Source organism: Herpailurus yagouaroundi, unplaced genomic scaffold (assembly GCF_014898765.1).
Source record: "Herpailurus yagouaroundi ecotype Mexico unplaced genomic scaffold, PumYag 428, whole genome shotgun sequence".
Lineage (NCBI taxonomy): Eukaryota > Metazoa > Chordata > Mammalia > Carnivora > Felidae > Herpailurus > Herpailurus yagouaroundi.
This window is the reverse complement of record NW_024412645.1, coordinates 3,862,024-3,889,028: the sequence shown is the minus strand read 5'-3', so window position 1 is coordinate 3,889,028 and position 27,005 is coordinate 3,862,024. Positions and strand designations below refer to the sequence as shown.

The window sequence follows — 27,005 nt, the reverse complement described above, 5'->3', positions numbered from 1 at the left end:
CAGGCAGAACGTTCTCCTTCCAAATGGTCAAGAACAGGGAATCCCACACTGACCCCATCGGTGCAGCTGCTGAGAGATGAACAGAGCAACTGTCAGTGAAGTGTCTCTTCCTTCCTCAGAGACGTCAGGAGGAGGCTGGGCTGCGAAACCATCCAGCTTAGCAAGTTGGCAAGGGGAGAGAGAGGTGAGCTTTGGAAAAGCCAGGTGTTGGGTCCACAGTGATTTCAGATCAACCAGGAGGGAAATGAACGGAAGAAGAAGGGAGCGATCACACTGAAGAGGGCGCACCACACGCTCGGGGATGCGACGCCTCAGCTGACCCTCAGCACTCTGCAGCTGAGCGCTCCAGGGCTCAGCGAGCGGCCGGGAGGGGTGCGCCTGACCCCAGGCCCGCTGTTGGCAGCACTGGCCCGAGAGCGGCACCCTGGGCTCCTTGGGCCCCGGGCACCTGCTCAGCTGCCTTGAACCCGAACGTCTGCTTTGTCGTCTGCACGAAGCGGGCGAGGTCTAAGCGCTCTCTCCGTTATTGCACCGAGCTGTAATCAGCTGTGCACGCGCCTATCTCCCACGCCGGGCTGTGGCATTTACTCCCCTGGGTGCCTTCACTGAGCCCTGCCGCTCAGCATCCTGAACGGCAGACCGGCCCCACGAGTGCAGACACGAAGTCTGAGATAACACACTAAGAAGATCACCTCGGAAAAGAACATTCGGAAACATAACACTCTACATGCATCCACGCGTGTGGCCGGCCACCTCTGCTGACGCTGAGCGGCTCTAGAGTGTAAGGCGACACCACAGGAAAATAGCTGCGTGGCGTCCAGAAACAGGAGAGTGGAAATGGCGAAGTCCTAAGAGAGTTTGCGAAGCACTGCCCCAAACCAAAAAGCCGCCATCTTGAAACCATCAGACTGATGACAAAATCTTTACTGAGTGCTTTTGGAAATACTACACGTTCTCCGTATTTATCCCCTTGAAATGTAATTTTTAAAGAACCTCGGAGACCAATAATAACCGTTCTTCAGTTTACTGCTTAGCTTTTAAAGGCAGAAAATTAAGAAACCAAACCTAACAGTTCAATGTGGCACAGGCACATTTCAAGAACGAGTTTGCAGTGAAAAATTAAAAAAAAAAACCCACATCTTTTCTTTATTTTTCCCAGAGTGGTAGTGCCGCAAATTAGAGAACTGTTGAGAAAACGGCAGAGAAGTGGTCCGAGGTGGTCTGAACCAGACGGGGCATCAGGGAAACCACCACTCAAGCACACAAGTGGCATTTTGTGATCAAATTTATTTTTTGTTTAAATTTCATTTACTTTGTTTTACTGTAATTTACACAAGAGACTGCCAAGTAAACTAGATATTTCACATTCACCACGCATTCCCTCAAATCTCCACAGTTGTTAGAAAAACATTAGAATCCATGCGCTGGGCTCTCATTTCCATGTGCGCCCCAGCTCCTGGTGATGCTACAGAGAGTTAAGTCCGTTAAAAGGAGAGGGCGAGACTCTTTATTTCACAAAATTAGCAATAATCTTCCTTGCACCAAACACTTTGCAGACAAAAATGATTATGCTTTGATAACACCTATCTTACAACAGTGCCCAGAGAGTAAACATCAGTCTTGATCCTGAGTACACGGAGGACATATGCAACGTGGGGTCCGTAGCCAAGGCTAACAGGGCATCGTGGGTGCGGCAGTGATCCTAAACACCCTGGTCCGAGTCACTGCCACCGCCTCGGTGGGGACACAGGGCGTGTGGGCAAACGAGAAGCGGGGCGGGCAGGACTGTCAGCAAATCAGATTACAAACTGATATGACCACAGGGGCCGGTGTGCTGTAGGAGGGACGAGAGGTTAAAGAAGACGGTTTGTGACCGGAAGGCTTCAACAATATCATTCTAGTCAAGCTTCCAGGACTGACAGGAGAAAACGGGTTTGGACAGAGAAAGCTGATAAAGATCTTACCTAGCTTCGTTTCCTTTTTTGAAGAAGGAAGAAGGAAGAAGACAAGGTGGCCGCGGCTGCTAACCAGCATGTTCGTGACGCTTACTCGTGACGGGTTCCAGTGGCGCCCTACTAGACAGCACCTCTAGTGAGGGCTAGGCCCTCAGCAGGGCCTCGGCCTAGGAAGGTGTGCGGACAGGCCAGTGCTGCCCCCCCAATTCCTCCCTCCCTCCCTGCTGTCTCAAAGGCGCCTTCTCTCTTAGGGTGTATTTCAATATGAAAAGAGCAAACCGTCATCACTATCTGTGTTCTACCTCGTAAGCTGTGAGGAATCGAGATCATTTGCATAGTTTCCAAGCTCTAATTTCAGAAAATAGTCATTCCAGAAACAAGACTCTGCGGAAATGCTCTACTTCCAAGTTTTCCTGCAGCCTACAATGCTATTAATTTCTTCATCAATTTCTTTGCTTGCCTAACAGCAGCCTGAAAATTGTATAGTGTTTATTATAAATCACAAGCCGTCATCTCCATTTTTGCTAGGTTTGACGTAGAAAAATACTTGAAATTTAAAATACAAAAATCCAATAAAAACCGGAACTTTTTTTTTTTTAAACGATTTTTCCCTCAGGGCAAACAAGTTAAAAATTGGTAGGTAACTACACTCCTTACTAATAGACATTGTCCAATTTGAATTTAAGATAATAACCATCCAGAAATAAATCGGTATAAATACATTCAGAGTTTACATTCCAGATTCATTGGAATACCAAAAGATGTTGAATACATTTTTCTGTGGGAGTCTGTTGCTTATGAGACTAAAATAAAATTTTATAAGAGATGGATTTAAAAGAACAGAAAAGTAATAAAAGGCTATGTTGTGTGTGTGTATACACACACACACACACACACACACACACACACACACACACACACACATATATTGGTCCACAATTCGACATTTATGAAACATACCAGCTAGTATTACATTGCAGTCAATTTGTCCATTAATGGTATTACTCTGATAATTATTAAAATCTGTTCCAGGTATATATATTGAAAATATTTTCTTTTGCATTCTTGCTGAAGATAGGTACAGTACTTTGGAGAAATTGTACTAATCCCTTCAGTATGTTTGTATGTACATATATACACGTGTGTGTGTTTTGATCTGTAGCTCTACATGCGTCTTATATACAGCTACAGACACACACACACACAAACATATATACACACGTGGTTGGGAATCTGTGCACGTGAGTACATAATCACAAGCACACGTCTGGGAAATGTCAACACTGCAAGATACCGGTCAGATTCTTCTTCACTCATCACTGGCTGCACTTGTTCCCCTCACTTGACCTTGATTACGTAACTGTAAGAAAAGCGAAAGACAGTGCCATGTGTTAAAATACAGAGAGACACAAAAAAATGTTATCATCCTGTCCCACCCCCCCCCCGCCCCCCCCCCCCCCGCGATCCTCAACATGGCAAAACTTCTGGCAGAAAATGTACCCCATATACTACATTTTAAAACTTTAATCTCTTGAAGATTTAGGTCTTACTAATGGTATAACATCTTGTTTCATCAGAGGGAAAATAAATTGCAAGTGGAAATAAGTCACAGAACTTAGAACTTAACAAAAGTAACCATAACTTAAATTTTTTTTTTTTTTTTTTTTTTTTTTTTAATGAACACTGAATTTAAACAAAGGGCTCTGGAGGAATCCTGGCAGAGTTCATTCATTCTTATTTGTACGACTACTTCTGTTCATGACTGAATACTTCGTTTCTCCCGTGTTCAATAACTCGATAATTCGAGAGCAGGGAGCCCATGTGAGGGGGCAGCAAAGAGCCACAGTGAGTGAGGAGAGTGTTTTAATCTTGTTCTTTTCCTCAATGAACATTATAGTTCAATAGTAACAACTGATGATTTGTGTTTACTCACACTAGTTTCAGTACGTGGGGGAGATTTTGAGGCTCTTTTCTCCCCCTTGAGGAAAATCTCTTCTCTGGGTGTATAGATTTGTGTTAGGGAAATAAGGCCGTAGAAATATTTTACATTACAGTGAAAACCAAAGTGTATTTATACATATTAAAGCTAACTATAAAGGTTAACTAAAGATTCAACATGATGGAAGACATCCAGATGTTCAGAAAAAATTTCAGCTACAAGGAATCACCGAGGTTGGCCTTTATGGTATGGGACGAAGGAGCTCTGGTTTAAGATGTTTTTACATATTTCCTTACTAACCACATATGATCCTATTGAGAAATAGGTCAATTAAGTGGCCATCAATGAAAAATCAGCTGGCTTCTAGGATAACACTACGGTATGCCGGGCAGCTGGTGTGTGTCTGATCCTAACACTAAGAACTGGAGAGGACTACATTCAACCTGCTCCCACAGATAAAACTCTTACAGAAGAATAACTCAAGTGTTCCATGTCAATCTCGAACATATGTATCTCTTTCAATTCTAAAAATTAAACCACATTGAACACTTAGTCTCTGCTCAGCAAGTTAACTACCCATTACCAAAAAGGTATTGGTTTTTAAACATTCTTTTTACCCGGGTCTTCACTTACACAGTTTGATATTGTCTCTGACCCTACAGGGGACTCATCTAGACATCAGCAGCCGACGTGCCTCGGACGGTACCCTTCTTACGCATCTAAACGTAAAATAAAATCATGAGCTGCCAAAATCACAGACTCTAAATTGGGTTAGTAAGCAGGGGGAGGAAAAAAGATCTAGGAAAGATTGTGAATGACCACTGCCTATTTATAACCACATCCACATTGAGAATGAAGTTCTGAGGCCCCTCCAGTAACACTGATCTAAGGAAAATCCTGCAAAAGGCTTTTCTTGTAACAGCACACACACACAAAATGTGTATCTATTCTTGAATCTAGGAAACGGAAGCCTGCAGACTGATGATGTGGAATTATCAAAGACGGCCAAGGGTAAATGAACTGTTCACCAATACAATGTGAGAAAATGCCCCGACGGTCTGAGTCATATGTTCATAGTCCCTAGACCAGACAGGAAGCCATGAGGGGTGGCCACCTCTGCTGCTTCTGAGACCAGAGTCTCTGACAGGAGTTCTTTATGGGAAGTTTATTTATAAGAGGGAGGACAAGAGGAAGAACAAGTGAGCATGGGCACAATGTATGAGAAACAAAGAAGGACATAAGGACACATCAGAAAGGACAGGCATTCATTACAGTAGCCTACGGACAATTTTTAAAAAACTCAATGAGAGAATCAGAAAAGAGCGGACAGAAAAGGAACAGATGTAATAAACACACTTCTGCAAGTAAGTCAACACTTCTCCCCGACCCCCAGAAGTGCCAGTTGTGAAATACAAGCACAAAGTTCACCCCCAGCACTTCTTCAGCAGCTAAGCCTAACCCCGCACTTCTCTTCAGGATTCCAGGCAGGGGCATTCCTGTCATGCCTAAGCTCTCAAGATGCAGTTCCTCTTCTCCCGGGCCAAAACCCATTTGAAAGAAATCCAGGTCTTAAAATATTTGTGAATTAAGAAGAGAATTATAATGTATCAAACTCCATCGTCAGGTGTCAGGGAAACAAGACGTCAAGAAAAGGGGAAATCCCTCTGTGGTGATGAGGACTCGGCAACCTCAAGCCCCACCGTGAGGCAGGTGCTTTCTGGGTAGGCGCTTTGGCCTGCAGGCATGATGCCGCCCCAGAGCCTGAAGACGCTCACAAACCAACCGTAGGGCTCAAAGCAACAGCAACGTGATGCGGAATAAAGCATTCCCCGATGACCCACAGCAAAATAACTTAAATGGGATTTTACGTGATGATGATCAGCATATAATGCTGAAATTGCCTTAAAACGTTTTTGCAATATTTAACAAAGAAACTGCCACGTCCCCCCAAGCCCTGAACCAGCAAGAGACTTCTACCGACGTCATGTGGGAATCCGTCAGTCTGAGCCGTACAGGCACGACAATGGTATCTTCGGATAAATGGGGCTTCTGTGTAACTACGCATCTACCTTATGGACCCGCTTGGAGAAGCAAGAAGCTGAGCCTGCAAGGCCCATGGCAAGAGGTGGGAGCGGGCACCTCTACCTCCTGGTCAGGGCGCTCACTGTGAGTACACTGGGACTGCTCTGATTCCTGCTGTCCTGACACTGAACTTGGCAAGGAAGGGAAGAGGTCCCTGCCAAGTTCTGTCTTGGGGTTCAGAGCTCAGACTACAGAGGGCTTCATCCCTCACCCTTCAACCATGACCTCTTCTCCTCATGTTCTGGACAGTCCTTGCAACATAAAAATGAAAACCAAAAGCGAACCTCCGTCTTAAGGGCTCAAATTAAGAAAAACAGGTTTTATCTGAGCGCTGGTAAATCCTTTTTGAAGATACCAAGGCTGTGCCATGAGCTTAGTGAGAATGAATGTAATCATGTGGCTTTCTTTTTTAACGTTCAGCTGAGTCTAGCTGCCCAGAGGGGCTGGAGACAGGGCTGGCAGGTGTCTCTGGAGCACATGGAGGGAGCAGAGCCAACCAAGGCAGGGGAGGAAGGACCAAAACTGGGTGCTGGTAGGAGTGCTTCTTAGAGAAGGGCACTGGACTCTTGAAAACGGGAAGACAGAAGTGGGAGAAGGGCATGGGGAAAAAAAGGGGGGCAAGTAAACCATGGTTTACTCTTGGCTGTTTAAATATTTAGGGACCAGCCTAAAAATAAGGGGGTGAGGGAGAGTCCTCCACACTTGCCATTCTATCACCCTACTTCCAAGACCCAGAACTGAAAGTCATACTCTCAGTGTGAGAAACGGAGGCAAAAGAGGTTTCTATTGTCTGGCCTAGAAACCGAACTCCAATTTACAATGTTGTCTCCATGGCAAAACAGGTTCCAAATTCCAAAAAATCAACTTAAAAACTTTTGGAACAAAATCCATTCATAAACTGGAGACTGCTGAAAGTTTACTTTCTGTATAAGATAAGGTTAAAACATTTTATTGCCTTATAAAGAAAATATGTCCTAGTCCTCTCAGAAGGTTTGTATAAAGCTAATTAGAAGCAGATCTGCTGTAATCACCAAAAGTAAGCAATTTTAAACACAGATTCTTTATGATGCTGTGTGCCAAATAGATTTCCTTCTGTGCCAAAGAACCTGATTTGCTGCCACTCTCCTGTGATTAAGTGGAGGTCCTGCCTCACAGACAAGTGTCTGTCAAACGCTCCCGCCTTCAGGGCTTCCAAAACTAGGACTGCTGGCGGGACTCTGGACGACTGCATAGAAACCACCAGCCCATCCCGGACATTCCTTGGGCTCACGTCCCCCAAGAGGACCTTACTTTCAACTAACTGAAAAGCAGTGTGGCCCAGAGCAAAAGCAGAACCAGACACTTCTAAGAGGAAGTGGGAAGAACCCATCCCTGGCAGAAAGGGGGCGCTCACGCGCTGCAGGGTCTGCCCTGCCCGCTGGGGCTGGGCAGGAGCTGGGGCAGGCTTTAACTGCCAAACAGGGCTGGCTGACCTCCAGCCCAAGCATCACCCGAATTTCTGCCTAAAGCTTGCTAAAGAGCTAAGGATTAAGTGCTAGCTGTGGGAGGGAATCTCTGGAATGTGTGACAATATGGCTAGCCTTATCTAACTGACAGTGATAACAAAATGAGCCAAAGGCAACTTGGTCTGATAAAGTGAGTGTCTAAAAGGACTATGAACCAGGTCCCATCACAGAGAGCTGATGCATGACAAAGTATGAAACCACTGGGCATTTTACAGGTACAAACTCCAAGTCCATAAAGCTCTAGTCTACTTTCATGGAAGATGCTCAAATAAAGAGAAATCAGAACATGCAAAAGGATGTTAGTGTCTAAGAAACCCAATTCTGATGGAGGTATATATTTAAAAATGGCCTGTAATGACACTCTTCTTAATTCTGAGTCTACACTTACTAAGAAGCACATACAGAGTTAGAAAGGGGAAATGAGAGTTTCCACAGAGTGGGAAGTCTTACTGTTTCTAGTTCTTTCTGAGTTTCATCCTCCATTCTCCTAATGTCTTCCATCGTCAGATCAATCCACTTGTCAATCCAACAAAAAAGTTGGCGATGAAAGTTCGTAAATATCCTTTTTTCTTGCTTTTAAAACAAAGAAGAAAAGTAGTATAAGATGGCAAAAAATAGAAGATTAGTAACATATTAACTTTTACATCCCAATTAACCCATGCAATCTACATATACTTGGAAAAGACCACTGTGTCTTTTGTATCATTTTGTAAAACAAAAGAAAAAGAAAAATCTCCCTGTGAAATGTGAAATCTCTCCCTGCAAAGGCAGCACAACATGTCAGGAACTGAAAAAAATGTGATGTGCACCTTGTGATCCAACATAAACTCCCGCTAGACGTGGTCTATTTGTACCTTTTTCTAAATCTGGTGACCAAGGGTCAACTCAATGTCTTCCACTATAAAACAATACATGGTCATTCTTAACTTCTCTGTGATTCAAAGAATATTGTGAGGTTGAATATAATGTGTACGGAAACAAAAGAATCTTGGGTTCTTTGGAATAAGACATTTATTTAAATTAAGGATTATTACATACTCTCCATCAATTTTTCTACTCTAACGTTACTCTCACTCTCTATAAAAAAACCATACATTTAATGAGTGGTTTTAATTGCTACGTTATTTAAATGTTACTAAAATTTCCCAAGAAGAGAGAAAAGCTCACTCAAAAACAGTACTTTAATACTTTTGGACAATCTTCAACTTTAAAATTTCTTTCCATGAACAGAAGGACTTCATCAATTACATGTGTGACGAACTAGATTGTTAATCTATTACTATGATCCAAGAGGAAGGAAGGAAGCCAGTATTTACAGAGTGCCTACCATGGGCCAGCTGCAAGCAGGCCCAACAGTAATCACAGTGTCCAGCACATTAGGACCCTTTTTAAAAAAAAAAAATGTCAGAGTGGTTACAGCTAAAAAGTAGAAAAATTATGGTAGGACAGATACAACCATTTGTGGATTCAAAGGTATAACAGGGTTTCTTTATAATGATAATAGAAGAAATAGTCACACTAACAGGAAAAGTAAACACCAAAGAAACTTTCCATATTTCTTATGTGTTTACAACATGTGTGTTTCTTTATACAGCTGCAATTTTCTCCTCCTTCTAGATCAAAGTGCCCATGTTACTTTCCCTTTAATAAAGACAACATACGAAAGAGGTAATTAGGATTCGGGTCCTCAGATTCTGTCATCCTAGGTTCAGAGTGTAACTATTCTCAGTAAGGACCTCTAAGAAGACTTCCCACGAGAAAGTGCCAAGTACGTAAGAAATGTGTGTCGAGAGAGAGAGAGAGGTTGTGGAGGATGTGAGCGGGGAGCCAACTGAGGTCGGACAGAGGAGGCCCTCAGCAGGCAAGGCCTGGCCTCTCCCTCCAGCCAGTGCCAAGACCCCAGGAACCCTTGGGGACATGCTGTACACGGAGAGGGCTCTCTGTGAAAACAGCTGGGCAAACCATCGGGAAAGCATGTTGAACAAAACACGGCTACGCTCCTCCCCAAAGAAAGCTCCTTAAAACCTGCTGGTATCTGTCTGCTGTTTCTAGGCAGAAAAGGGTAGAAAGGAATTATACAGAGACAATAACTGTTACCTAATAAGCGAGAAAAAGACATGGTAACAGAAAATATCCCACTAATAGCTACCTAAATTTAAGTCTCCGCATTTTGAACAGACGTTACCTTCTGAATGAAGTTTTCTACTTTGCTTTGCAGTCCCCACCACTTGAATTTGATGGTCACCAGCTTATAGGCACACATCTGAGGGCAGTCAGAGTTGTTTGCCAGCTCCTTCTAGATGACGAAAATTGAAAAGGAGAAATCGTGACTTCAATATTTGTTTTGATGAAAAGTGACCGTTGTGGAGTGACATCACAGACACAGGTGAAGAAAAGTACAATCTCACATGGGTTTAGTTTAGGTATTTGGAAATTCGAAATCATTTTAGCAAAAGCAGCAGTATTCCCCTGCTGCAAACCCTCCTTCCACAGATGAAGTTACTTCTTGGCTCTACAGTTTAATAGGTGCACTGTTCTGCCTCAAATTACACTGTTCAGATTTTCTATTAAATACCAAATTCTATCCACGTCATATCAGTAGTGAGCTTTAATACATAAGGGTTCACCTAACGCCATTACTGCACCGTCCCCATGGATGTGGTGAGGCACAATAAAGAACGATCAGGAAGTTTAGCCGTCTTCTGTGTCTTTCTAACGCTGGCATGTGGAGTGGCACTGTTTATTAACTGAGGTATTCTCACTACAAGGGGGATCTGAAAAGGGACGCGGCAAGCAGGAAAAACGGTCTACAATTACCAAGTGTTTGACATCCCGGCTTGAATTGGTACAAACGGTCACACCTCATAGTTGAAATGGCACAGTCAGGGAATCAAATCAAGAGTTGTTAGGGTAAAAAGGTGGGGGGAGGGGGTATTTTTTTTTTTTTTAAAGGAGCAAGGGAAAGAAATGAGGGGCTATCTGGATGGAAAGAGACTAAAGAAGTATATAATGTCTATAATTTACTTTCAGAAAACAACGTTAAAAAGCAATTAGAATTTGGAACCTTAGATTATGTCACCCTAGGTGGAGCCAAAAAACTTTTAAATATGTACTTGTGTCGAGAGAGGGGGAGAGGGAAGGAGGGGAAGAGAGGGAACACAAAGATGGTGAAGCATCAACAACGGCCGAACCTAGGTAGAGGTGCTCACTGTTAGACACTTTCGGTTTTTCGGCTAATTTTGAAATTTTCATTGTAAAAATAAGTCAGGGGATTGCAATCTATGGTTACTACTGCCCGTTTCTGTGAAACTTAGCACAGGCTTCTGCCTTAGCAAGTTCAGGATGCTCGCGTGTTTTTTTCGGGGGGAAGGGTTAAGTAGTGGGTGAGCCAGGAGCTCATGTGGGTCTCCCAAGGTGTGTGTGTGTGCAGAAGCCCGAGACAGTCCTGGGCCGACCCAGAAGAGCGCCTGGGACGGGCTCACGGTAGCGAGCAAAAGCAGACACGGTCCCGGCTCTGGGGCTCCCAGTCTGTATGGAAAGCAGGCAGGTATCAAAGAATCACAGACTGCAGGCACGGACAGGGGAAAGGGCCATTCTGTAAACTCTCGGGCCAGGGCTGGTGCACCTGCAAGACAAACGCTACGTCTCAGGACCCCTGTGGGGACTCAATCAGGTGGTGCGAGCCCCGTGCTTAGCTGGGGGAACTCAAGGGCTTACCACATATTACTTCACTCTCTTATTCTTTCATAGAGTAGGGATTACCGGTTTCAATTTGCAAAACAACTTTAGATAATGTTTCTCCAAAGAGTACAAGGTCATGTGGAACACCGTGGGGGCCCTTTTTATAAAAACGGGACGGCCAGGTGAAGAGATGAAGCAGTCTTTTAGGGGTTCCTCCCCCTCATTCACCACTGCTCTCAGCTTCACACCACATTCAGGACATCACGACGCCAGCATCGGTCACACCGTGTGCCACGGTCCCTTCTTGTCAGCTGCAACCCATTCGTACATCCCACTTTCAGTACGTCCACTGTGTGTAGCCAGTATTCGTTCCATGCAGCCATCATGTACACAAATTCGAAAAATGACGAATTCCTAGGTCATATTCTAAAACCTCAAAATGATTCTTCATTTAAGCAATCACAGCACCAGACCACATTTCCCCCCAGATCCTCAGTTAACGTTCCAGTCTCAAATGCATTCTAAAAACAGGATAGATGGAAAAATTCTATCTTGGTATTATTAATATGACTCCAAAGTTCTACAGAGTCCTGCGTGATTGAGCAACCTCTCTCAGAAAATCCCTTCAGTTGTAACATTTCATCTCATTAATGAGCTGGTACAGGGGTTAAATCAGTAAGGTACCACCACAAGCGTTTAAATAAAAACACGTAATACAGCAAACTGTCCTGGTGTGGGTGAATTCTATGTCAACAGAAGAACTTGGCTGGCTGAGCTCTACTTCCCCATGACTTCCCTCCCATAAAACAGAGCAATAACATCATAATTCAGCAGGGATGCGTATGTACACACCCACACGTATCCGATCCCATACACTTTATGAACAGGTTTAATTCGGCAAGTATTAAGAGGGTGCCACTTACAACCGCATCTGTGCTAGGTGTTGTAAGAGGACACAAAAGCGGCCGGGAGAGAGGAGAGTGATTACGTGTGCACAAATAACGACAAAACCACTATCCTTGGTGCTAAGGATCTCTGCCAGAGGGACACCCTTCTGTCGCTGTGGCCCCGGCCTGAAACATATTTGCAGTTCCCCCTCCCTAGCCTGCAGACCCCACGCACTTCAGCTGGGCTCCTGTGTGTGGAACTAGCCCAGCAGCCTTCCACAAGACATAACTAGCTTCTGAGTGCCCAGCCTCACCGAGACTATCACATGGCTGGTCTTTCACAGATCGTTTTTTTTTTTTCAGTAAGCAATGAGCCAGTATTGAGGTACTCTCTCATTCAACGAGCATCACTGAAAGCCTTCATGATGAAACACAATTTGAAGAAAACATGAAGAATATAGTATTTAAAATTATGAAATACACCTGCTAAACAGTAGCCTTAGACTAGAAGTAAGGGGATGTGGGTGCTGTTCCCATTATGCAAAGTAACCTCCTATGTTAGGTGGGTAGGATCCTTAACCTCTCTGGGCCTTGCTTCTGCCAGTAAAAGGAAACACTGGGCTCAACTTTTCGTCTTCCACTGATGCAACGCTAAAAGGGTCAGTGAACTTAGTTCCTCCAGGGTCAGGGACGGCACATGTCCTTGGCATTCAGTGGCTTAAGACTTCCTATAATTTTGCATTTTACTCCATAATGGGCTTAGCAAAATATCCTCCTGCCTATGCACTTGGGCTGAATCGCCTCTGCGGCTAAGAACCTCTGATGCACCACTGATTAGCCCTAAGATACCTTCCAGACGGAACATTCCAAGGCCCTATTAATTATGGGCTGCTGATAGCTTCGTTCGCAAACTCCAAATCACTGGACACCTTAGTGTGCTAAATGAAAACCTTGCATGTTTCCAGGAGAACACCGACTCCTCAGAATTCTACCATTTTATAAAAACGGCAGGAGGAAGCATGGTTCTAATTAAAGGGTAAGCGGAATTTAACACAAATATGCTTATACCACACTTGGGCTCCAAGAGCAGAGCATACACACATGACTCCAACAATTACCTAAGTTTGTTTCTCACACGCTTTCTAGTGACTCTGGCAGTCTGCTCAAATCAATTAAAGGAATAGTGGTAATTTACAAACAGTGATCTATAATATTTAGTTTAAGTCATGGGACAAAATGAACCCGTTCTCCAAACTATCTTCCTCAGACCTAAAATATACATTCCAGTCTCATCTGCTTTTTTTGTTTTTCCGTACAACTTACAAGTGATTAAAAAAAAAAATTCAAAGAATATGTACAAGTTAAAAAACAAGTCAATGAAGAGCCTGCTGCCTTTATTTCTTAGCGTAATTCTTTACAGTATCAGCACCTCAGTGTGAGGTGAGGGGACTTACAGAAACATAATGTCAACCACAGAAATAAACGGAGAACGTGGAAGCTACCTATTTTTAATATATATTATATATTATTAATATATATGTGAAATCTGGGGCGTTTTGGGTGGCTCAGTTGGTTAGGTGTCCAACTCTTGATTTTGGCTCAGGTCATTATCTCACGGTTGTGAGATGGAGCCCCGCGTCAGGCTCACACTGGGCATAGAGCCTGCTTAAGATTCTCTCTCTGCCCCTCCATCTCTCAAAAAAAATTTTTTTAAACATATGCAATATTTAAGGTCTCATTCAGTTCTTACAATGACTTATGCAATTTGCCTCTTAATTTGAGCTATGTATGACCTTAAGACTAGTGGTTAAGTTAAGAAATGGCTTAAAAAGTGTCTATACCTAGGGGCATCTGGCTGACTCAGTCGGAAAAGCATGTGACTCTTGATTTCCGGGTACTGAGTTCAAGTCCCATGTGTTGGGTGTGGAGATTAAACAAACAAACGAGTCTCCAGGGGAGCCTTGGGTGGCTCAGTCAGTTAAGCATCTGACACTTGATTTCGGCTCAGGTCGTGACCTCACAGTTTGTGAGATCTATCGCCAGGTCAGGCTCTGCACCAACAGTGCGGAGCCCGCATGGGATTCTCTCTCTGCCCCTCCTCTGCTCTCTCTCAAAATAAATAAGCAAACATTAAAAAAAAAAAAAAAAAAAAAAAAAAAAAAGGTCTCCATACACAATGAAAATAAATAAACATTTAGAAAAAGTCTCCACATGTAATGAAACAGAAAATAGGGAGACTGCCTAGACATAGTTAAGTAAAAGCTGAAACAATCCTTGTGGCACCATCTTCTCGGAAGGGAATGTGACCCTCTGTCATTAAAAAGCCTTAAAGTTGTCCATATCCTATGTATAACCCTTTAACCATGTAATTCCACTTCCAGAAACATATCCCAATTCATCAGAAAACACTACATATTTACTTATAACAGCAACAACCTGGACTTAATGGTGAAGTATTTTACAAGCCTTCCAAACAATGGGCTGCTACACACATAGACATGAAAAACCATCTTTTCAAAGAATGCTTAATAATGTAAAAATTTTTTAAAGGCACAATATGAACATAAACAGGTATCTATCCATGGTATAAACAATTATTAACAAAATACAGTACATAAATCAGGATATGTAACAGATAACAAGAATTAAATCGTGAGAATGTAATGGATTTTTACTTTCTTCTGTGTACAATTCTTTATTTCTGAAACTTAAGAAGTACACATCTTTCGTAATCAGAAAAAAAACCCAATACGCTTCGACGATACAAGAGTTTTTGCCCGAAGGTGACTATTTTAGGACAATGAATTCCTTTGCCCTAAATTATCTGGGTACTATTTCAAATCTTCACTCTTCTTTTGACTATAAATAATCTAAATGTTTTCCTGCCTTTGGTTTTGAGATTTAATACATAAAAGCTAAACAAAATCAAGCTAAAAGCTGAATTAAGATCTTAAATAGATAACCTTAGTCCAGTCCATATTACATTTTTCCTAATCTTAAACTTCTAAAGTAAAAATGAGGTACACAGGCAAAGTAAAATATGACATACTCTTCAGAGTCATCAGAAATATTCTTGTGAAAAAATGTGTGACTTTCAAAACGTGAAAAATCTCAATGGGGCAAATATTTGGCATTCCACATTCAGAGGACTGTTCTAGGATCCACAGAACCCAAAAGAGTTCCAGCTTGTCTGTCCAGTTCTCAGGATGTTCACTGGGGCAAAGCAAAGCTTCCTCTCTCGCCTTGAACAATACAAACGTTTTCCTCTTCATCAGGTAGAAAAATAAGCCCAAGGCAAATAAAGCCAAAATCAAAATTCAGATCATTCACACATTAATTCCGACTCAGCTCAAACTTCACATTTGCTAACCTAAAGCAAAAACAGGATTAACTCTTTCCTAAATCTAGTTGTAAATAAAATTACTTTGCTGATAAATATGAGTTTTATATAGATGAAAGCACGAAAATTTAAAAGAACAATTGAAAATAAAAGGTAAAGACTGGTTGGTTACCAAAAGACAAGAACAGTCAGGAGTTCTATAAAATGAAAACCACAGGCTAACAGAAGAACCCTAAATTATGACTCATCTTTACAGAATTTAAATTTCATCTGTAATGCAGCAAGCACAAGCTAGTGGAGAAAACGTTTCTAAAATTGTATTTCGTTTGTGTGTTCACTGAATTCCTTACATTTCATGTTTCTAACCATAAATGAAACCCCCAAACGCAAATCATGTTTTTAATTTAACAACGCATATTAGGTTACTCTGAGGTATGTGGACGAGGCCTAAGGGAGAGAAATGTATACTGGAGCCACGCAGCATAACTAAACAAAACGCAGCGTGTTTAACCGGAATGGCGAGCAATCAGCCCGAGTTATCCACAAGAACTAGTTTCTTGTATCTGTGACAAACAAATATAAACAAACGTACAAGACAATTAGGAAAAATAAATGAAACAAGCCCAAAGGCATTATGGAAACTCATTTCCTAAAAACGTAGTCCTCTCACAATGCCACACTACACGTCAACTCCACACACGCTCCTTCCTGGTCAAAATGCGTGGGGATGGAGAAGGAATTGGTATGTGCTACAGATCACCAGATTAATACTCTGGAAGTACGCGGCAGGTTCTGGAAGGCTCACACTGCCTTCATATTTTAATTTCTCAATTTTAGGCAATCTGAATGCTCAATTTCAGCTGTTGATTTCATAATGTAAGTTTCCAACCCAGATTTCACTAAGAAAGTTAAAAATAAATGCACTGCTGGGGCTGTTGCCAGTGCACGCATCAGTAAATATCAACAGAGGATTACAGAATATATGTGAAGTATGTGTACTTAACTCTCAAGCAAAACCCAATTCCCCAACTCAGCCTCACCATTCCCTCAGTTTTGTTCGGATTTTTTTTTTTTTTTTTTTTTTTGGCAGCCATTTAGACAGATCTACAGTGGACATCATATTCTCTGTAAGTACACAGCAAGTCCAACGTTTGGTTGCTTTTTATTTGGTTTAAGGCAGTTAACTTGAATCCAGAAAATACTTACTAAGCCTCTCCCAGGCACGAACCTCGGTGCTGGGCAGTGCCCCACGTTAAGTAGGTCAGACACAGAGCCCATGGCCGAAAACCCAGTGTTGTAACAGGGACGAAGGGGGTGGGGAAGGAGGCCCAGTAAGCACACAGACCCCCGCTCTGACAGGGGACACACCAAGTGCCATGAGAAGGTCATCAACAGAGGACTGCAGCAGAGTCCAGGGCTGGAAGATTCTTATCTGACTTGGCAAATGGGAAATGTTAAAGAGAGTAAGCAAATGCGAAAAAGAAGTTCAAAAGACTAAACTAATCACAGACTAAACTAATTTCATGAAAACAGGCAAAATGAAGTGAAGACAGGAAAGCTTACTGCCTGTGACAGGATAATCAGTCACATTTTCCATGTCTCCAAACTTAGTGTTTGTGGAGCTCACACCCATTTTCCTAATCAGAACTATGACATGTGCTTCGTGCTTGTGTCCAATTACTCTAGGAGTGACACCATGTGCAAGGGAAACCACAGGTTCACTCTTCAGATAATGCTCGTGAAGAAAACACTGTCCCTGACAGTGTCAGTAAGAACCCTGCAAGGGGCCCATCCTGTCAGATCGCCTCTCGAACCCAAGTAAGACACTCCATCTGTCTCCCTGCCTGCGTCCGTTGGTGCTGCCTGAGAACAGAGGCATTCAGTATCCACGATAAGGCTAGAACTACTCGTGTATCACTCCCGGGGCACTTAGCTTCTTGAAGACATGGGACAGATTTCTTGCTGTCCTCTGTAGGAATTGGGTAATTCACACAGACCAAGCGCTACTTATTTTTATACTGAATTAAAAACCTCATTTGCAAACCAGGTGCTCAAGAAAACAAAAACAAAACCAAAAAAACCTAGCCATGTTTTCAGGTCGGCTTTATTATACGTAAGCTACAATGTGGTCTAACCAGACACTAATTATTAAGTCTCTGTATGCCACCCACTATAGGTTTTTGAAAATGAGATGATAGGGAGGGAACATGTTTTAATGTCTTCACATCTTTCCCAGGACTGAGAGCCATGTCTAGATGAAGACAGGAAAGGACCCTCGGTCTCTCTCCTCGAGAGGCTATCAGGTGCTCATTAGCCTCTCGAGGGCTCTGGGCTGCCTTCTCGCAAGGCTCTATCTCAAAGAGATTTCCACAGCTGGGCTCTGAGCTCTCCCTCACCCCTGCTTCCCTTCTTCCCATCCCTGGCCAACAGAACCTTGTGGTATCTTCACTTCAGGCCACTGACAAGGCTCCCACCTTCTTTCCACAGATGAGAGGCGGGAGGAGAAAGGAGTCTTGGTAGTGTGGCAGGGAACAAATCAGCGTCCCTACAATCCACAGATGGCTGCCCTCCACTAGCTTGAAGGATCCAGATCAGCTTCACGGGTAATTCTAAAATGAGTCTAAAGCAGGACTGAGCAGGTAAACAGCACGACATACTGTTGTGAAAGCTCCAGCTGCCAGAACTTTCGCTCCAGACTGGAGTTCGAACATAAACAGGACGTGCCTTTATGGCTAGAAAAAGCATATGTACGCACACAAAGATAACATTAAAGAATCCCAATTTCTAGATCAACTTCTTTATTTGACCTGATCACCTTATACCGCAATGTTCAGACACTGGATGGTTCCGAGACCCGTCAAGCACTCTAAGGGCCAGATACTCTGGCAAAGTCTCCTACAAAAGACCTTTATAGGCCTAATTCTTAACTATCTTATACATAGAGACAAAGAACTTTAAGTCTTCAGGAAGCGTCAGCATTAAATGAAGAAAGAAATCCGGCCTTGCCATAGGATGCAAATGACACCATAATCTTCAAAGATGGTGGTTCAATTTGTTAAGATGACAGCCCTTCAGATCGGAAGAGGTACACTTGAAAGCTAAAGGCATCCACACGTACACGGTTTGTGATAAACCATTAGAACAGGCAGCCATACCAATGTCATAGAACACACAAAGCCTTCAAAACATGGAAGAAACCAAAACATGTGCACACATACATGTGCATGCAGTGCTATAAAGAAATAAACATTTACATCCGTAAGACATGCACCAATCTACCTTGAAGCAAAAATCTTTACCAGGTTATAAATCCCTCCCCTATCAGTATGTACAGAATCACTTAAGTGTTGACCCCTAAATAACAAAATATAACTCATGTGCTCAGATTTAAAAAATTCTCTTTTCAGAAGGAAGATGAATCCATAACTAAAGCCTGCATCCCTGGGTTTGTAGTTTTTAAAAAATAAAAGGTATGTATCATACCACAGGCCAAAAAAAAAAAAAAAAAAAAGTCCATACTCTAATCCAGTTGGAAAATATGAAAATCTACTCACTGGCGCTCCCCTGGCACCCTCAGGACCACTTACTAGCAAAGGTTCTCTAGCATTCATATGGCCTCTGCTCTTCGGCTGACCCACATTAAGCACTCGTAACACACACACGTTAAAGACAAAGGGTACAGACAAGCGAGTCAAGATGGGCTTGACGACTCCCAGCTATTAAGACAAGAGAACCCCTGGATACCAGACACAGAAAAGGGATAACTGTGTCATTAATAGATCTCACCAACCCCCAGAGATGATGTGGCTTTTCATTTCCAAAGACCAAAGCTTCCTCCGCATTGGGAACGTAACACTCACTACTTCATTCAGTCCTGGCAACAACCTTCTAAGGCAGTGACAATGTCCTTCCCATTCTAGAGATGTGGAAACCCAGGCCCAGAACTAGGATTAAGTTAACGAAGTCACAGCCTATACCACAAGCGATAAGGAAATGGATTTCCCTCAGTGCCACTGTCACCTACAGATTCCCTGACCATTAGAAACGTACAAATGTTAACAGCAATTATCAAATTCTAGCAAATACCATGAGTACAGACACACACGTGGCCTGATGCAACAGGGCGTAAGATGTGGGGTGATGTGGGGGTCAGAAAGATGTGGGGTGATGTGGGGGTAAGAAAGCGTCACGTCTCCACCCACTACGCATCTCTGTGACTGGCACTGAATCAGGTGCCATAGAGATGTCAGACATCCTGCTGTTTCTCCTACAACTATTACCTGTGTTTCTCCGGCCAAGTTTCTCATCTATATAATGAAGCAGTTGTACTTACCCCACAGGAAGGTCGTGAAGATGAAACACGACCTCGCATAGCGCCTGGCACCAAGGAAAATGTCTTTTCCACTCTCCAGTCCGGCATAGACAGCCAGTAAATACTGTGAGAGTTCAGAAGGAACACACCAGCGTGGGGTAAGTAAGGAAGAGTTTCCAAGAGATCACAGAGTCTGAACCTGGTGCCGAATGCACTTTTGAATTTGTACTCGTGAAAGGGAGTTTCTCCTGAGGGGCGACGGGAAAGAAGACTGAAGGGAGAGGATGGGACGGCGCACGGAGGGAAGGCCTGGAGCCGCCGCGGGGGGAGCGGGCAGCCCTTGCGCTCTTGCACAGGCGCATTCTGACAGACACTCTCGGGCAAGTGGGTCCAGAACAGGACTTCTTTTTCCTTTTCACCTAGTTACCACGTATTCCTCCCTTCGCTCCTAGTTCAGACGTACAGAAATCCCCAACTACCACCCAGCCCTACCATCAGTGCCATGGTGGGTATCGTCACTGGCAAACAGGGCCTGCCAAACACAACTTAAATTTTTTTTTTTAACGTTTTTATTTATTTTTGAAGGAGAGAGAGAGAGAAAGAAAGAGCATGAGCAGGGGAGGAGCAGAGAGAGAGGGAGACACAGAATCGGAAGCAGGCTCCAGGCTCTGAGCCGTCAGCACAGAGCCCGACGCGGGGCTCGAATTCACCAACCGCGAGATCACGACCTGAGCCGGAGTCGGACGCCCAACCAACTGAGCCACCCAGGCACCCCAGGGCCTGCTGAACACAATTACAGGAGATGCTGATAAGATCAAGTCAATCCACAGGTTCCTATTTTTCTATATGTTGTATTACCAGCTACCGTCATCCTTTTTACTTTTCTTTCCTCCACAGGAATACGTGGATGGCATGCTTACAGTAGTCCCCCCTTATCCACGGGGAATATGTTCCAAGACCCCCAATGGATGCCTGAGACCATGGACAGTACCGAACTCTGTATATACTGTTTTTTCCTATATATGTACCTTTGATGAAGTGTAATCTATAAATTAGGCACAGTGAGAGATCAACAACTAATCACGAAACAGAACAATTATAACAAAAACTGTAATGAAAGTTACATGAATGTGGTCTTTCTCTCTCTCTCTCCAAATATCTTCTTGTGCTGGACTCACCCTTCTTGTATGATGTGAGATGATAAAATGACCATTGAGATGAAGGGAGGGGATGACGCAGGCACTGTGATGCAGCGCCAGGTTACTGACCTTCTGACATCAGAAGGATCATGTGCTTCCAGAATGCAGTTGACCACGGATAAATGAAACCGTGGAAAGAAAAACCGCAGAGACAGGGGGGAACTACTAGTTATTTCTGGGATCATGGTAACTTAGTTAAGCTATAACTGAACTTTTAAGGGTAGCAACACTCACCATCATTTGGGTAAGGTTAATAACCAAGAGTTAAATAGGTAAAAAGGGATCACTATCAGTGAGCATTCTCCCAGAGAAATAATAAGCTATTGTTTCCCCCCTCCCCCGCTCGCTCGCTCTCTCTCTCTCTCTCTCTCTCTCTCTCACACACACACACACACACACACACACACACACACACACACACACACACACTGGGGGAAAAGACTGCTAAAATGCAACCTGAAAAAAATGTAAAATTCACATTCTTTCTAGAAAGTAAACCTATTCTAGAATTTTAATCATTAATTGATAATAAAAGACAAAGCAATGGCAGTCAAAAATCATAAATAAAAAAGGAATAAAAATCATCTTCCAGGTTCCTAAAACGTTGGAAATTAGGTAAAACTCACAGTGTCAAACTACATGTGCTGCCTGTTCTCAAACTGGGTGGGAGCTCCGACAGAAGAGACTGGAGCTCAAGCATGACAGCCCAGCATAAAATGGAGTATCGCCTTTTCAAGTGTGCACTTGAAAAGCTGACAATTTCAAGAAAATTTAATGTCTAATTCACCTGAGTCTCAACTTCGGGCCCCTCTCTTCCCTTGTAAAAGCATCATTAGCTAGAGTTAGTACTTACTGGAGCAAGATGGCCTTTGAGAAGATATGGCTGCCTTAGAGGCAGCCACCCATCTGCTGCTCCAACACGGCACTCCTTTTTGGAAGGCCAGGTTAAATCTCAAAGGGGAAAGACCTCTTCTCTGACTCAGCATAAGTTCTAAGGTCCACATATAGAAATCTGCACAAGGATGGGGGAAATTCTTAAACCCACTGAACTAAGTTTAGATCACACATACTGAATTTGTTCCTTGATTTGTAAGTGACATAGATCACTTCCTGTGAATTCAAGTCAAAAGTCTACGGTCATGGCCATTCAACTGGGAGAATCTTGAACTGAACTCCACCCAGAGAACAAATGTAAAAATAAGAGAATTCTGAATCATTTCTCATAGAACAGTCAGATCCATCCTTCATTTTAGCTGACGTGCAAGACAGTCCACACAACAGTCTGACACCCACCAAGAGCCACTCCACGGGTTACTTGTGGGGCTATCTGTCACAGTAATCCCCTATCTGCAAACAACAACTAACACCTAGAGGTCTTCTACCGATGACTGGCTTCGGCATAAACAGACTGGTTACCAAATAAAACGTGTTGGTGGAAATGTGCTCTGGGCACGTTTAGGTTTTAATGTTCCCCTGCTCCTGTCAAATTACCTGTAATCACTTGCCATCACCACAGTAAGCCCTCTTTAAGGGTCTCTCATTTAGTTTAGTGGATGTCTTTAAAATGCCTTCTACTTCTATAGCAATTTAAATTATTACATTGACATTGCTTTTCTCACTCCCGTGAATAAAGTAAGAGCGTGTTCTTTATTAGAAAGTGACTACTTGCCATCAAAATTGTTCTCTGGTGTTCCGGTTTCCAAGACGTAACTATTAAAAGGCCAGGAACACGAGCTCAGGTGAAGGGAACTTGTTCGGTTTCCACTAAGACTAAATTTAAACTATAAACCTTCATTTAACATGGATTTTTGTACTGCTTCAAGTCTCAAAAGAGAACACTACAATCCCCTAAGACTAAATCACTTGTCTCTTTTTAAGAGTTATCAGAATAGCATGATGCTGAAAGTGACAGTCTGGCTATGTTCTGTTTGTTAATGCAGCACAGACGTGCTGGCCAACTGCATCGCAAATACAACTATTTCTGTGCCATTTCTATTTTTCACTTAAACGTCACCAGCTCTCCCAGACCCGGGACCTGTCAAGTGGTCTGTTGCCAAGACTCTGCCTGTCAGAAAGGTCAGCATCCAGTACCTTCCAGTTGGGTCCCAAAGGGCCTCTCTTGGTCTTGACTGACTGGAATAACGCTGGGTCTTCATCAGCTTTGTAGTCCTGCAAAGCAAAACAAAGTCAGAGGCAGAGAAGGAACCCAGAGAAATTTCTTTAACCTTGCCAGAACAGTTCTTTGCAGCTACTAAAAAACACAGGACAGAAACTGATTAGGCTTACTACTGTGCCTTTGCGGAAAAGTAGGAAAACACTTCGTTATGATAGTAACTTTTGGGTTTGGTTCTGTTTTACACTTTAAGGCAAGATGACTACACAATATTTAGTAACAGAAGTCTTGACGAGCAAGCCACTGGTTACTGAAGAGCTCCACAAACCTTCCCACGTCTTTTAACAGTTTCAACATGTCGATACACATACAGGCACATTCAAGAAATAAAACCATCCCGGTCTTGACAATATCCATCGGTGATGACTGAGAGCTACCACTGTGGCCGGGAACGCAGATCAGAACTATCAATCCTGCGGCAGCACCCCCCCAGCCCGGCCCTGACCTCTTCCATGGCTGGGTCTGTGCTGGGTGGCTCAATGACAAGGCCAGCCTGTCCACACCCTTGTTCAGAGACCCGTAGGGTGCAAATCCCTCGGCTTGCTAATGGAAGCCCCTCGTCACAGGAGGTGAGCGAGGGGTTTATGCCCCCATCATAGAACTACCTCAGTTGTATCACGTCACAGCGGAACGGCCTGAAGACTGGTTTTATGCAAAGTTCTAGCGTGTGTAAATTCTACTTCCCTAACATCCTCTTCCTTATAGAATGGAGGAAATGAAAGAAGTAATCTTTTTCAACCTGCCTGCTCTACACATACACACATATACACACAATCTACAGATAGGAAAAAAACTACCTTAAAGAGTAAAGTTCAGATTTAAAAAAAGAAATGAGTTTCAATGGCCACAGTGAGCAGAGGTCAGCTGGTGAGCTGAAAATACTACAAAGGGAGAGCCTTTGCCTTGTCACGCAGAATTCCTGAGCCCCTGAGCCTGGGGTCCTTCCCAACATTCATGGAAAGACCATGTACTTTAAGGAAAACACCCAGACAAGTCGTATGTGAAACATCACCGTTCTAGAGATAAAGGCAAGCACTGAACATCTCTAAGTATAACACAAACTTTCACAAATCAAAGAAAACATGTTGAGAGGCAGCCGCTCTGAGATTCAACATTTACTCAGTAGATGCACATGATGTGTAATTCCTAAAGAGAAAGTTAGACGTAAATTGTGTGAAGAAGGGAAAATGTGAGGTTCAAGTAGAAAACAACCATGCAAAAAGGGCCCAACAGTGTGCTAAAATTATTACACAAACATTTAGCTGGCTACACTGATGCTTACTGCTTTAAGATCTGCAATGTGGTAGTAGATATTAGGTCAGGCAGCACTATCCAGTTACGACAGACCAGAACAAGCCGCCTGCCAGGGGCCGGAGGACTTCTGGAGTTACATGTGTCTGGGCACATCACAGAAAGTTCAATTTCTGTCAACTAACGCGAATTCGTAAATTCCAATTTAGAGCCGCACCCTCAAAATTAACAACTTCACTGCTGAGAAAAGAATCCATCGTACAGGCAGTCTCAACACCAAGGTTAACAGTGCGCAACCAGCCGATATAAACCATCATGTAACGCCATCAAATGTTTTCTCTAAGTCTGAGGCTTGGAATTAAAATCTAGAGACAAGCTTACTTTTCCCCAAAATTGAAAGTATTTAACATCCTATCAAATAATCACTTCTGACACCATGTCCCTCAATCCAATCTATTTATTCAGTAGCCACCACGTAGAAGGTAGCGTGCAGGATGCTAAGAGGGGAGCCCAAGGGGTCTGAGGACACAAGGAGAACCAGCACCTACCTGGTGCCAGCTCCTAGGAAGTCGCAGTGGAGCTGGGAGAAAGGAAGAGGCAAACAAAGAACCGAAACCCCAGACAGTAGGGGTTAACCGCCAACAGAGAATGGAGAGAATGAGAGTCAGAACTGAAATCAACGGACACAAGCCAAGGAAAGGCATTTTTAAAATCAGTTTTAACATCGTGTTTAAAAGGTAGAAAAACCTTAACTGCAAAGGTAGATGTTAAAAATTCTTGTGATTCATTTTTAACTACCTGTATAACGTCCAGAGGCCTGGCCAGTGTTTACCATTTCAACCCACTTAAGTGGGGGGGGCGGGGGGGCGAGGGGGGGAATACTTTTTTATTTTTTTTAAATACCATCTCAGATGTGACCTCATTGTGGGCATGCCGTTCAAAATTTTTTCTTAATGCAAAATGTGAGATATGATGGAGCCTGGCACGGGCTGAATGGTAAATCGCACATTTCCTAAATCCGAGGGACTGTCAGAGCATGCTCTGCCATTTTATGTGACAAGAAGAAGGAACACACTCAAGCCAATAAAACATGCCATACCTGGCAGACAAACCCTAATTCTCAGTGTATTAAAACAGGCGGAAAAGCGGGCAGGGGAGCCTCAGAACTGATGAAATGGAGCCCACAGAACGAACTTCTGTACGATTATGGCACCGGTGGAGGTCAAAACGAACAGACGGATCGGGTGGGCTTTGCTGACGACACCCCTTCAGGTCCTTCCCGACCCCAGCTCCGTACCAGGGTGCCCACCTCCGGGCCTTTCGATGCCTGTCTGACATACTAACTGAAGAGGGCAGAGTAACGCCTCAGAGCTTCTCTGCTCTGCACCTGTCACACTGTGGCAGAAAAAGCCTGTTTCCGAGCCTTTGTCGTTACTACCACGTACATACCCTGCGACACCTTTCGGAACTAAAGGATCCACAGAATTACGGAGGGAAACCCGCCCGTGAAGACCATCCCAGCCGCCTCATTTGACAGATGAGGAAGCCACAGTCCCAACGACCAAGTGGTATGGCTCTCCTAGCCCAGGACTTAACTCCAGCCTTCCGGGCCTCTGTCCCCGGCTCATTCTAGTGGACCACACAGGAGGCAGCAGAAGGCTGTCCACAACTGCCAGATAAGCAAAACCCATTTCAAAAACACCAAGAAGCAGCAGCAGCAGAGGCATCAAAGTGGATTTGCCTGTAAGGCAGGAGTGTGTGCATATAAAATATCACACACACACACACACACACTCATGTATCTCCCAAGGTAAGTCTTCCCAGCTGTTTTCTCTTGACTAAAAAGCAGCAAACATTAAAGGTGTAACACTGAAAGTGTCATAAGACCCAATTATTAACAATAGCACCTTAACCCTGACAGATGAGGATAATGCATCTTGTCAAAACCCAGGAATTTTTTGTGTTTTAATGTTAGTTTGCATACGTAAATGTTTAATCAGTTGAATTAAGTGCCAAGGTATTACAAAGCAGGAGGCAGGTGTGGTTTTAACAACGTCGGTTTTGTACCTTTATAACAAAACACTTAATTTTTCTGAACAGCTACCTTCTTCGCTACGATTTTATTGTTGGATTGCTGGTTTGGTCTTTCTGCATTTGAAAACTGGCCGATTCATATCCGTATCACAATGAACAAATATATTCCTTCATGTATGACAGTTTCGGCATACAGAATGCAACCTCAGCTACCAATTATAGCTGCAAATGAGCAATAGTGTGGAATGAGACAGCCTGCTGGCTTTGTTAGTATTCTGTCTCCTTCGGGATCCCATGGGGAAAGGGGAGGCTCTGATGAAGAGAAGCCCTTGGCTCATGGTTTATTGTGCTTGCCACCAGCTGCAGACTTCTCATCTCATTAGTTCTTTTAGAATACTGTGGGTGAAGACAGCTGTAGCCTACTTGAGTCTTCAGCTCCTGGGTATTCTGAAGGCTGAATTTGCTATGCACTTTCTGTAATCCTTGGGAAAAAAAAAGCAAGCAAATTCACCAGGCCAAGGAAGTGTATTTTTAAAACGAGGTTTAAAATCGCGTTTAAAAGTAGAAAAATCTTATCGCTAAAGGTGCACTGTGTTTAAAAATTTTTAAGATCAAATTTTAATTATCTGTATGATGCCCAGAGGCCT

The 27,005-nt window shown here is 43.3% G+C and overlaps 1 protein-coding gene across 2 annotated transcripts in view; it reads right to left on the bottom strand.

The window, feature by feature from the left end:
- Positions 1 to 1,267: 1,267 nt before the first annotated feature.
- PITPNB (phosphatidylinositol transfer protein beta) overlaps positions 1,268 to 27,005 on the bottom strand; it is a 64,886-nt gene continuing 39,148 nt past the window's right edge. Inside the window, exons 8-12 of one of the 2 annotated variants that reach the window (XM_040463940.1) lie at positions 22,992 to 23,069; positions 9,667 to 9,777; positions 7,932 to 8,054; positions 4,528 to 4,613; positions 1,268 to 3,315 (exon numbers count right to left, since the gene is read on the bottom strand). In XM_040463940.1, coding sequence (XP_040319874.1) covers positions 4,566 to 4,613; positions 7,932 to 8,054; positions 9,667 to 9,777; positions 22,992 to 23,069 — 360 coding nt within the window. In that variant the 3' untranslated portion in view covers positions 1,268 to 3,315; positions 4,528 to 4,565. The remainder of the gene's footprint in view (positions 3,316 to 4,527; positions 4,614 to 7,931; positions 8,055 to 9,666; positions 9,778 to 22,991; positions 23,070 to 27,005) is intronic. The other variant, XM_040463938.1, reaches the window with a different exon arrangement.